Source organism: Colobus angolensis, unplaced genomic scaffold (assembly GCF_000951035.1).
Source record: "Colobus angolensis palliatus isolate OR3802 unplaced genomic scaffold, Cang.pa_1.0 Scaffold132, whole genome shotgun sequence".
In the NCBI taxonomy this organism is placed as follows: Eukaryota; Metazoa; Chordata; class Mammalia; order Primates; family Cercopithecidae; genus Colobus; species Colobus angolensis.
Window position 1 is genome coordinate 7,125,880 of NW_012114400.1, and position 13,974 is coordinate 7,139,853.

General features: G+C 32.0%; 1 protein-coding gene across 2 annotated transcripts in view; it reads right to left on the minus strand.

The window, feature by feature from the left end:
• Positions 1-13,974, minus strand: part of BRINP3 (bone morphogenetic protein/retinoic acid inducible neural-specific 3) — a 398,700-nt gene that overhangs the window by 364,387 nt on the left and 20,339 nt on the right. For both annotated transcript variants that reach the window (XM_011934194.1, XM_011934195.1), the window contains exon 2: positions 10,426-10,711. In XM_011934194.1, coding sequence (XP_011789584.1) covers positions 10,426-10,661 — 236 coding nt within the window. In that variant the 5' untranslated portion in view covers positions 10,662-10,711. The remainder of the gene's footprint in view (positions 1-10,425; positions 10,712-13,974) is intronic.

Consider the following 13,974-nt stretch of genomic DNA (forward strand, 5'->3'; position numbering starts at 1 on the left):
GAGTCTTGCTCTGTCTCCAGGATGAAGTGCAGTGGCACGATCTTGGCTCGCGGAAACCTCTGTCTCCCAAGTACAAGTCATTCTCCTGCCTCAGCCTCCTGAGTACCTGAGATTACAAGCGCGCACCACTATGCTCAGCTGATTTTTCTATTTTTAGCAGAAGGGGTTTCACCATATTTGCCAGAGTGTTCTCAAACTCCTGACTTCGTGATCCACCCACCTTTCCCTCCCAAAGTGCTGGGATTACAGGCGTGAGCCACCGCACCCTGCCAAAAATAGTAAGCTTTTTATATTGCCTTTGTTTATTGGGAAATTAGGAGAAATAAATGAATGGAATATTAAATAAGATATGTACGTCCTTTGTGTAACTTTTTTCAACTAACATTTTTTAACATTTTTATATTATCACATATCATGTCAGTAAGAGAAGCAAGTTCCTGAATAAATATTACTAATTAATTCGTGTAAGACTGTTTTAGAGACGTAATTTTATCAGATAATTATTATATCCTAAAGCACATTATGGAATTATAATTCCTATTGAAAATTATGGGAAAGCTAAAAAAGTTACTTTGGGGAAATTAAAAAATAGGCAGGGAAATTTAAAAAAAAAAACGAAAAACTTGCTACTTCTATGAAGATTGGTCTAATTATGGATATTGGATAAATTAATATCTATTATAAACCATAAATACTCAGTACACATTTCAGCTTTAATTTTAAAAGTACAATTGGAAAATGAGGGTCTAATCTTTTACTTGTATTCACAGATGCTTATTAAAATGAAAGATAATATTTTAACTTAATCTTAGGACTAACTTATTTAAACTTGATTAAAAAATATTGTCATTACCATTGCTATTTTATTTTCATATAAAAGCAGAAAAGACATAATGAATGTAATTTTAGAATCTTTTGTAACTTAGAAACATCATAATGCAAATCACTTTTTTCTCCTTAAATTTCATTTAAGTACACACGTGCATACATACACACACACTCAAGAAAAGTGTGAAGAAACCCTTCAAAGTGTTAAAACCCAGTTTTTTTCTTCTAATTTTCAAATTCACAGTTTTGGAATGGTGCTCGTTAAAAAAATAAATATTAGCAATTCAACAGCTCCGAAAGAGTGAAAACAAAAGAGGAAGACCACAGAGATAATGAAAATGAAGAATTAGAGTGCTTGGCGAAATGGGATTAGATAGAGAAAAATAATCAAATAAAGTGTTTTTTTAAATGCCAAAACATCATAATTGTTGTTTCCTATTCTGTAAATAATTGTGTTAACTAGCAATCTTGTTTATTTTGTCATTATAATAGTACCAAATATGAATACACTATTAAACTAAAAATTATTACTTATAAATTGTTTTAATTATTACAAAAGCACAGCTTTTTAATTTATAGTAACAAGATAATGCACAATTCTCATTAAGAACTGATTCTTCTGACAGTGGATTATAGTTTCTAAACTCTTTATATTTCTATATTACTTCTGACTGAAATTTTCCCAATGGTAACTGTATATTTCAGTTGTGAGTTATAATTAAGTAACAAAAATTAAAATCTATTATATGGTTTAATCTCAAAATTAGAGATATAGTAATATCATTGAACACATGTATTCAAATGAGTTTAGTTATTAATGTATTTTGATTATTATTTAAAATCACTACCTAGAATACTCCTCTTAATTTATCATTGCACCAAGTATGTTAACAGTGTAGTGATTTATAGTAAACCAACCAATTAGGATAAAAAGCTTCCTTCTTACTATAGCTTCTTCAATATAACATACAAGAAATAGGAAAAAATTAGATTGGTGGGGGAAAGATAAAAATTACACAATTTATGTTCTAATATACACAAAGAAAAATATCAGAGGTATAAGAGATTCTTATATATTATTTATAAAGAAGTATTTGTAAGTGATTTTTGCAGATAAATGTAGATAGAAGAATTAACCACAGTATATTTTTGTTTTAATCCTTTAAATCTATTTGTTCTGATGTTTCCTTTTTGCTTTTGATAGCTCAAAGGATCTGTAGAGATCTAGTGCTGCCTTACTTTTACAAATGAGGAGACTGAGGTCTGAGAAATTAAGTTACAAACCTGAGTGAATACAGTTGCGTTTCGTCAAAGACAGAAAAGAATACAGGCCTCCTTGCTTATAGTCAAGAGGAAATATTTTCACTGGGATACGCATTGGTCTCTAAATCTAGCATATCCAAATGCAAAGCCAGTGCCTTTGATGCTTGAGCAACTGGCTTGCTCTAGGAAATTAAAGACAGAAAGATAGAAATTAAAAAAAAATGTATAAAATTAAATAAATAAAACAGAAAGAGGAAAAAGTTCTGTCTTCCACGTATTCATAATTTAAGTTAGAAGGTGATTTTAGTGCAATATCATACATGAAAGAGAAACTCATGGATATGAGGGGCAAACAAAAGTTCAGCATGTTTTCGTTTTTATTTCTGAATTTGTAAAATGGAAATTATTACAGCTATTTATAGGATTAAATAAGATAACATGAAAGCACCAATTACATAATGAAAATTCAATATTTAATTTCAATCTCTTTTCCTTTTCTAGTATTCACTAGATAGATAGGTAGGTGGATAGATAGATAGATAGATAGATATAGTCCAGACTATTGCCCTATATATAAATAGCGTAAAATACTGTATATATATATATATATACTGTAATGTTTTAACCAACATTTTTGAATATCTTATATATTTTGAATAGATTATATACTAGAAATAGAATGTATTAGTTTCTTTTTAATTTCTTAAATAAGAAGTAATTCCAATCCCTTTCCCTTTTCCAGACTACAAAAGAGGAAGAGATTGGAATGAAATATATGTACATACATACCTTTTGCACTATGTATATAAAATATAGATATGTAAGTATACACCACATTTTGCAGTCCCTCGTTCTCCTTATAGCTCTCTCTGTATATATATATATACAACATATAGATAGGATCCCCAAACACTTCTGACTTATGTTATAGTCTGTCTTTCACATACGAAGATGTTTAATTATAATTATTTTAAAAATTAATGCTAAGGCTAAAAGGAGAAATTATGTTTCATTATTTTAACTCTATTTTTAACTTTTTCCTAAATAACCCTGGTAAATCATAATTTCATTGTTAGTTACTTGCAAATGACTTTTCAAATAAATTACAGCTCATCTGAATGTTTTTAATAACAGCTAATATTTTGCCTGATCATAAAATTTACACATACTCATCACAAAAAAGTGTGAGGGAAAACCTATAAAACTTTACACAGGAGATAACTCAAACATTTAGGTGCAATACTTGTAGTCTTTTTAGTGTGCATTTGTATATATTAAAAAAGTAAGACCATCCTAAAATAATTACAGCCCTATTTTACATTTTTAAATTTTTATGTGTTTTGTTTTACTTAAATTTGAAGGAATATGAAAGAATTTCCTATTATATTGAATATCTTTTGAAAATAAAACAATATTTAGTACCATTAAAACTCAATTTTCAGTTTTCTGAGAAAACAGTTAAATGTATTTCTTTAAATTTGTATTCTTAATATCTAGTTTTAAATTTGCATTCTTAAGATTTTTGAGAATTCTGAAAACAAGGATATATTTAATTTATTATGTTAATATTTTTCTTTGTGGGTTAGAATAAAGTCAAATTGAGTATACATTCCATGACCATATTTAAGATGCATATTACATATTTAATGCACAAAATTCTGTATATCAGTACAATTGTATTAAATTCTATATTTAAACAATCTTTTTTTTATCACCCCTACACTTGGGGAGTGTGTTGTGTGTGTGTGGTCTATTTCATCCATAAAATTTAAAATAGCAGATTAAAGTTTCTTGTGACAATTATGTGTGTGTGTGTTTTTTTTTTTTAGTTTCTCCCAGAAGATCTATGTATAACTTACTATTCATTACATAGTGTTATATGGCATTTAAGAAAATTGATTATCTTTTTACTTTTTATGTTGGGTCTAATTTTGTCTTAGTTAACTTTGCTAAAAGTAGCATATTCAAAGAAATGTTTAAGTCTGATTATGATAATTATTTTTAGAGCTGGAAATGTTTACACTTATTACATTTGCTATATTTTTGTTTTTTCTGGTTGCCTGGTTTCAAGTTTGATAATTCTATCATTTTCATTTATTTTTAAACTTTTGATATGTCTCTCTTTATATGTAGCAGGAAATTTTCAAAATACACATAATGCTTTTTACATCTGCAAGTTGTTATTGTTAAGGTTGGCAATAATATTTGAAACTTAATTTTTCTGGTTAGAAATGGAAATATTAATAAATTTGAATTTCAGCTCTGCTTAATTTTTCCAAGGTTTTACTCAAATTCAGATTCTAAGTATTTATTTATAATATAGGAGTTTATAACCCTAGGTCACTTAAACTTAATAGTTATCTTTATTGTTAAATACTTACTGTCTGTTCCAAGAATCATATTTTAACATTTCCTTGAAATTTTAAAACAATATTTACTATTTTTCACCAAACTCTGTGTGATAACTTTTAGTGTGAATTTCATTTCTGTTGCTACATTTTATTTTATTTGCATCATTATCACATCCTCCAAACTCCTTTTTATTTTCACCCTATCTTTTTCTTACCATATATTCCTCTGTTTTTACAGATACCACAATTTCCTAAAATCTATTGAAGAGACTAAGCATTCATGTGTGCTTGTGTGTGTATGTGTATATCAGGGAGAAGGATCATGAAGAGGTAATCTCTTCTATTAAATCTTTAAGATATTTATTTCTTTCGTTTGACTATTTTACAAAGTTTGTTACCTTCTCCCTTCGGTAAAAGCATGGTCTCCCTACTATGATACTCAAACTGTCACATACTACCAGTCAAAGGTGCTATTGTATTATAGCATGTGTGTGTGCTTGTGTGTATTATATATATTACTGTATTATTTTATTTGTCATGTGGAATAGAGAGGGCTCTATCAATATGTAGATTTTGCTGAAACAGCATGTATTGATCAGTGTCTCCAATTCTTTCTTTGTTTTGCAGGAGAGTGCACTGATGTATAGTGGTTTGGGCTTAATTATCAGTGTATAGCTGAGGCGGAATTTACCCTGACATTCATTTCTCTGACAATCTTAACAAGAAAGTCCAGGGGAAACAACATTAACTACATTAAAGGCTATTCCTCTCCCTGTTCCCAATTTACTTCTGAAAATCCTTGTCCTTTGTCAAAGATATATAATCATTAATACTAGTACTCATGTATTCCCTTCTAGAGTTGCCAAATTTAGCAAATAAAAATACATTGCAAACAAATAAATTAAAATTTAAATAAACAAAAATATTTTCTTTTTCTTTGTTTTTTGGTTTAATTATGTCTCAAATATTACATGGGGCATTCTTATTTGATATCCTCCTACCACATCATTCTTGCCATGTACCAACTCCAAACATAGAGAGATCATTTGACTGTGGCTACATCTCAAGGTAGGATCCTGTCGCAGAGAGGGAACTGCAAAGTTCCTATTAGGATCTAACTCTGGGCTTCGGAGTAGTTAGCTGATGGTAACGACACAGCTCCCTTCTGTATTTAGGGTAAGTGCCACCTTTGTTGAGGCATTTGGGCTTGCTCATCTGAAGTATTAAAATATATTTTGCTAGTCTGATAACTTATAAGAAGCTTATAACTATGTAAATGCCTCTCATATTCTGGCAGAAAGTTACATATTCATCATAATTTTCTGTGTTGTTATGAGTTTTCATTTTCCTTCCTGATAATTAATATAGTATTTTAATAGGAAGTTTGAAGTGATCTGTATCCGGATTGCTACTTTAAAGACATTTTAAACCAGAATCCTTATAATTTTTATTATAGAAAATTGTATATTCTTAAAAACAACTATTTATCAATAAATACTTGTCCAATTCTTATTCCTGATGAAAAATACTTGTATTTTGATTCTTAATAACTTGTATTTAAATGGATTCTTATGTATCCCAAAATTATGAAGCTTTTTTCTCTGTTTTCTTCTGGAAGCTTAATATTTTTGCCTTTCCTATTGAGATCCTTTTTCCATATAAAATAGATCTATAAATACGTTATGAAGAGAGGATTAAATTTCTGCTTTTCTCATATGGATACCCATATAAAGAAACATTTATTCAAAAGTTCACTCTTTCCCACACAAGATTTCATTATAATCCTGTCACATATGAAGTGGCCACATAGTGGCTTAACTTTTTTAGACTATCTTGTCTTTCATTAGTCATTTTTTAAATATAATTTTTTTCAAGGAACATGACTAAAAACACTAGAAAGGCACAACATTCATCTCAATTGTCTCCTGTTCTCAAAGTTGGAGCATTATTTGAGTGCTCTGAAGAAGCACACAAAGTTGTGATAATATGACATGTCTGTATAATATTTTGAAAAATTATAAGAAAATCAATATCATTTTCCCATAGTTTACTTCCACATGTGGTTAACCAAAGAATGATAGAAGTTAGGGAAAGAAAAAAAAAAAACATTTTTGTTTTGAGTCATCATATCTGAAGATTTACATATGTGAAATGTTTATTTTACGTTAATGAAAATTGCCAGCCTATGACCTTAGAACTCATATCAGTGGTTCAAGATAACTGCATCTAAGTTTGAGCCACTAAAAACGAGTCTCTTGTCTAGATATCCTCTAATGTATTAAAAGAATAAAGATTGCCATGGCCTGGAGAAAATTATACATATCCTGACAGGCTTACAGTCTGAGGGATAGTGTTTCTAGAATACAACTGCAAACACAAGGTTCCAGCTTACTAAGGGGCCAAGTGTCCCTCTGTTCCATTCGGCAGAGTAGACAAAATTTCTCCAGGCATAGCTCACTTTCTGAAACTAAAAACACTTTTAGAAATGCCGTTATTTATTTAATGAGGCAATTTTTTCAAAATGCCTTATTATTTTATTCAGGAACCAATCTGAGGATATTGAGAAAAATAGTTCAAAATCTAACTTATAATATTTGTCCAAATAACAAGTTGTGTGTTACCATTCTCACTGTAAATCTTCCAACTCAGTGACCAACCCACAAATTAATCATCTTTTAAGTCTTAATGAAGTTTCAGATACAAATTCTGTAAATAACTTTAAATATACACAAGTTTAAAAGCATAAATGTAAGTTACATTATAGTTGACAAAAACACACCTTTTCAAACATGATGACAATTTTTAAAAATCTTAGCCCTAGCTATGATTTTAATAATTTTTGATTACTGTGTCCTTGCTGTTCTATATTTGGAGTGAAAATAAAAATATGTTGCTGGAGAAGAGGAAGAAATGAAGAAACACATGTGAAAATAGATTTGACCTAATTACTTTAACAGGTTTGATATGTTTTACATTTGTAACTAGTGCCTTTCAGAAACAATGTCAATGCAATATTCCCCAAGAATGTGTTGATGATAGTAATAATAAGCACTAGTACAATTGGGCTGATCACTTTAGGAAATTACAATCTTTAAAATGACAAATCAAGTATTTAAATACGGAAAACACTAATTTTCCATCTATGTGTTTTAAGTACTCACAAATTCTATATTTTATGGCAAACATTAATGAAAGATGAACCCTCTAAAAATTGTTTTTGAAGACAACTATTAAAGACAAAAACTCACTTTACTAAAACTAAAGGAACTCTAATGAATAAATTATATTGTTCTTTTTATAGCACCTATCAATAACCGTAGCATCATTTGCAATGTTTAAACGGTTTTATAAGACGTTATAACCTAGCTCCATTGTTTATAAATGGATTTAATATCTTTACATGTTTATTCAAGCCACAAAGGTAAAGACATAGGAAGGATAAGTAGCACGGAGCTAATGAAAGTCTCCAGGAAGTGAGTTGCATAAAAACCAAACAATGTATAAGCCTTGCAAACAAACCTCAAAGCACTTTTGTTCATTACCTTTAACATCTGTTATCCAAATAATGCCTCTTTCATTCAACCCAGCACCTCCAAAAACATGTCAAGCTGGCCGCGCGCGGTGGCTCACTACTGTAATCCCAGCACTTTGGGAGGCCGCGGCGGGCAGATCATTTGAAGTCAGAAGTTCAAGACCAGCCTCGCCAACATGGTGAAATTCCGTCTCTACTAACAATACAAAAATTAGCTGGGCGCGGTGGCGGGTGCCTGTTAATCTAAGCTACTTGGGAACCTGAGGCAGGAGAATCGCTTAAACCCAGGAGACGGAAGTTGCAGTGTGCCAAGATCGTGTCACTGCACTCCAGCCTGGGTGACAGAATGAGACTCCGTCCCAAAACAAAAACAAAAACATGTCAAGCCATGTTTGCAGCTCACAGCTGATTGACTGATAAGCTAAACCACAACAATCACACGTAAGACAGAACCTTAGACCTCCATATACAGATGCCAATAAATCATGGAGATATGTGCTGGCATCAGTTTTTCTGGCAGAGTGGTAAAAATCTTCTTGCAGAGTGCTAAAATCTAACACATCCTTACAATTCTAAATTCAGGTAGCTTCACACAATCTGTGAAGAACAACTGGCTAAATCAATAAACACATATAAAAATAAATGAACCCAGAATCATAAAATGTTGACAATTTCTGCTGCATTTCAGAAAGAAAATCTGTAGTATTCTTGTTTTTCCTTTTTTTTTTTGAGACGGAGTCTCGCTGTGTCACCCAGGCTGAAGTGCAGTGGTGCATCTCAGCTCACTGCAAGCTCCGCCTCCCAGGTTCAAGCGATTCTCTTGCCTCAGCCTCCCGAGTAGCTGGGACTACAGGCGCGTACCACTACGCCCAGCTAATTTTTGTATTTTTAGTAGAGACGGGGTTTCACCATGTTGAAAGATGGTCTGCATCTCTTGACCTGGTGATCCACCCACCTCCGCCTCCCAAAGTGCTGGGATTACAAGTGTGAGCCACCACGCCCGGCCTCATCATTTCATTTATTTAAAAAATAGAGTAAATCTTTTCATTAGGCTTATGACAGTTTTATGGTTGTATGGAATACGAGATTTTTTTTTTTTATTTTTGAAAAGGCAAAACAATAATTGTATGATGCTTCATGGAACTTGTTCAGGACACTCAGTCTCTTCTGTAAATATGCATTACTGATAGGATTTATAAATTTCTCATAATGCTGTATAAATGACCACAGACAAACAAGCAGAGTGACCTGGTGCACATACAGAACAAAATAAAATATTTATATAGGAGTATCTACATAGATACAGACACACAAAAATGCACAACAAATGTGCTTGTTCATAAATGTTAAACCAATAACTAGGAATTGTAAAAGTCTATCACCAATAAACACATTGAAGTAATAACTTCACATAAAATGTTCTTCATGGCATAGATCAATATAGATCAATCCATCAGGCAACCACTTGTACACTCTTCTACTTAATGTATTCACGGGACATCAGGTGAGCAGGCAACCTTTGCTGGATTTACTATATTACTCTTTTTGTGGAACTTATTTAGATTTTAAGCATAGAACTTTGATAAATTTTTTTTTTTTTTGAGACGGAGTCTGGCTCTATCGCCCAGGCTGGAGTGCAGTGGCCGGATCTCAGCTCACTGCAAGCTCCGCCTCCCGGGTTTACGCCATTCTCCTGCCTCAGCCTCCGGAGTAGCTGGGACTACAGGCGCCCACCACCTTGCCCGGCTAGTTTTTTGTATTTTTTTAGTAGAGACGGGGTTTCACCGTGTTAGCCAGGATGGGCTCGATCTCCTGACCTCGTGATCCCCCCGTCTCGGCCTCCCAAAGTGCTGGGATTACAGGCTTGAGCCACCGCGCCCGGCTCTGATAAATGCTAAAGATCATATATCTTAATCCCATCCATTTCTTTGATCTTTGTTATCATGTCTTATTTATCTGCTGCTTGTTTTTATTCCATTGCTGTTTCCTTTAGCTTCTGAACATACAATTACCTTTCAGGTAAAAAAGGATGAGGTGACTCAACTTCTCAGTGACTAGTAGAAGATACCATTTCCATTTAGGCTGAAAAAGGTAACATAGCATTGTATAAGGTAGAAAGGAAAAGCAATTTTTAAAATTTCACTTCAAAATTTTGCCTATTTAAAATAAGAAACTCAGCTTCCAAGTACATTGCCATTTACTTTAAGGCAGTGTAACATGCTTAACTTTGGGAGTGATAGACAAGTGGTCACCATTATCTATTTTTATCATAATATATTACATCTATAAGAAATACTTCTGAATAACAAGAAAACATTACTATGGTGCATGGTAAACAGCAGCCCTTCTGATAATAACTCTTTCCCATCTGAAACTTTCCCTTCGAGAAACTTATTTATACACAACCTTCAAGGATGATATTTCTGTAATTGCTTTCCCTTTGCTTCATACCTGTATATCTTGTATCTTGTGCTAAATCCCTGCCGGCTTCTGTCCACAAAATCTGTGTATTCCTGTGAGCGATGGAAAGGTCCCTTATCAGAGAGGAGCCAGTCGAAGGGGCTTGTGGCATGCTGATCCGAAACAGCAGCAACCGCTAAAACCCAGCAATGAAGACTCAGTGCTATCCACTCCCATAGAGCCATCAGAGAGAACAATTCAGCACCAGCTCTGCTTCGCCATATCATGCTTCCACTGGGGATTTAGAGCCTTCATTCTCTTAGCTTTCCCTCAACACCTAGACAAAATACACAGGCAATTAGTTAACCCCTAGAAGATTCCTTTCTCTCAGTTAAGGTGTTGAGGTGGCTAAGTTTTAAATTTCAATCTAATATCATTGTTTTAAATTAACATTAGCAGAAGAGAATAACATACAGACCCAAATGATTTTTTTCAGAGCTGTATATCTTTTATACTTTGTGCCTTTTTGTATTAATGGAAAATAAGATACTGAGTCATAACAGACTTTGGCATAACAATTTCATTCAGTGGATCATTAAAGCCTATTGAGCAAAAATCAGAAGTTGAATGTTTTATAAAGTTGGACAGATACAAATAAATAATTAATATGTTCAAGTGTTTCATACATTTTTTTATAAATTTTAATACTAGATGTTATTGTATCATTATTTTAGATAAATGCTTTAAAATGAAGCAAAGATATTCATGTCATTATTTCCCTAATCTAGATAAACATGGAGTAAAACTGTGGATTTAAAAATACATAAATGTATGTATGTATATGTGTGTGTATCTGTGTATACTTATTATAGATATATATAGACACAGATATAGAGACAGACACAGAGTGAGACAGAGAGATGATAGGAAGATAGATTGATAGATGAATACATGTGTGTAGGAGAGTGGATGGGAGGAGTAGTGTCTTTTCCCAGTTGTTTTTTTTTTTTTTTTTCATTATTCTGTTAGGAAAAAACTGCATATCTGATTACTTAAACAGAATCACAATTACATTAGTTCTAGGGTCTTTAAAGATTTAAATGTGCATATGTATTATTCATAAGATAGTCATACCTCCAAAATTATACGCACATAAATTAAACGAATGCACATAAATTAAGCTAAAGCAGATTATTCATAGACTTTGAAACTGCATACGTTGTAGTATAACCATTCAAAAAAAAGTAATAAGATGTATAATCCCAGTATAGTACAGTGTAAGAAACTTTATACAAAGCTGCTGATGTAATGTCTATATGCTGCACCAGAAAATTCTAAAAATATTTGAATTCAATTTTTCTTTCTATCCTCATCAACTTTTCAAACAGTATTATTCATAGCACATAGAACTACAGAGTACAAAGATTCTGACTAATGAGAAAGGTTTACTTGTGTGAGTTCTTACTCAGCAAAATGTCTTCAGAAAAAAAATTAAGATTTAGAGTATTAAGTAAGACATATCAGTAATACTAGTTACCGTATTTCTCTGGTATTTGAATAAGAACACTGGTGGTTTTAATTTGCTTTCCTAGCTATACCCCATTATTTATAATTTAATCCTAAACTACTTCTATATGAAAGATATAGAGAAATAATTTTGCATCTCTGAAGTAGCTCAAAACAGTGATACAATGAGTGAACTCTTACATATCACAAAATTAAAAGAACATTACTTGCATACTACATGAGTTGCCTCAATCATAAGAGTTGCTCACTAAGGGGATTAAAGAGTACACTCTTTTGTAAACAACATAGGAAGCCTTACAGGTGAAGATATTGTAAAAATGATTTTCTATAAAAAGGAATATTATAATAGAATAATTTTGGAATAGGAGCTTGGAGATTCTAGACTATTTTCTGTTATCTGTATAAACGTACCATTGTCAAGTGATTCAACTCCTACCTTTCAAATCTGCTGAAAAAATAATTTTACATATGTTTTGGCTTATGAGAACTATGTCATTTATTTTAAAATAATTATAGCTTACTTACATTTATAAACACAATTATTCTTATGTATAGTAGTATAGTATAAAAATCCTTCTATGACTAAAAAACATTGCTCATCTTTGTTAAACACATCTTTGTTATTTTTATTTTGTTTATCATATACATTCAAACTGGCAGAATGTAATCATTATTTTTAGAAGATATAATTTCTTAATTTCAATGAGGAATTTTTCATTTCATAAAGACAGAATAAATTATTCAAACATACTACTTAAGTCCATATTACATATATCATCTGAAAGGGTATACTTCTTAATTGAATAAAACTTCAGTCACACCGTCCAAATGAAGTTTTCTTATTACTAAATGTAGATGTGAACAAAAATATTATTGAAAATATTCAAACAATACTTATTTCATCCTAATAAACAACTTAGAAAATAGTTCTTTGAAAATGAGGTCAGATTTTCTCCAAACCCAATAACCAATATAGCAAATTAGACTATATAACATCAAAAGACAATATTCACAGTGGTTAAAAAAATAGACTCTGGAACCAAACTGCTAGTGTTAAAATTCTAACCCTGACCGGGCACAGTAGCTCACGCCTGTAATCCCAGCACTTTGGGAGGCCGAGGTGGGTGGATCACCAGAAGTTGGGAGTTCAGGACCAGCCTGGCCAACATGGTGAAACCCCATCTCTATTAAAAATACACAAAAATTAGCCAGACATAGCGATACGCGTCTGTAATCCTAGCTGTTCCAGAGGCTGAGGCATGAGAATCGCTTGAACCTGGGAAACAGGGGGTGCAGTGAGCTTAGATGATGCCACTGCACTCCATCCTGGGTGACAGAGAGAGACTCTGTCTCAAAAAAATACAAACACAAAAGCAAAACAAAAACACCCCTTCTATAACTCTGTAGATGTTTGACTTTAGGCAAGTTACTTCTTTTGTGCATCAGATTCGTAAACTAGTATAGAGGTCGCCTCATCAGTCTGTTATAAAAATAGAGTGAGTTAATATTTGTAAAACCCCTAGAATAGTGCCTACCATATGGTAAGGGCATGTGCTAAAGTTTTAAGTTATATTTTATACTGGTATGAAGTCATGCCATTATATACCTTAAAATTAAACATTTTATACTCACACATATGATTTTTGTAATACACAAAGTGTTTTAAAAGTAGGATACAATTGACCTAGATGGCATTTGAGGTCCTGTTTTGCAGTTCCATAATTTTTCAATGGGTGAATTACCCAGAACCACATTCTTATCACTTTCTTTATCAAATGTGTTGAGCTTGTTCCGTAGTCTTCATATCCCTCATTAAAAAAAATAACTATATTGTGTATATTTAAGGTATATAGCATGATGTAATATGGTTACTATAGTGGAACAATTTAATATATCTATCATTTCACACTGTTATGCATCTTAACATATGGGAAGATAGAAAGGTTTTCTTAAATTTTGTGCAGGGAACTACCTAAAAATATTACCAGGTAATTATGAGGTAATTACCACATAATTTGAGGGTTTTAATTATTTCTACTTTTTTCTTCTGATTTGGGGAACATGTTGCCCACT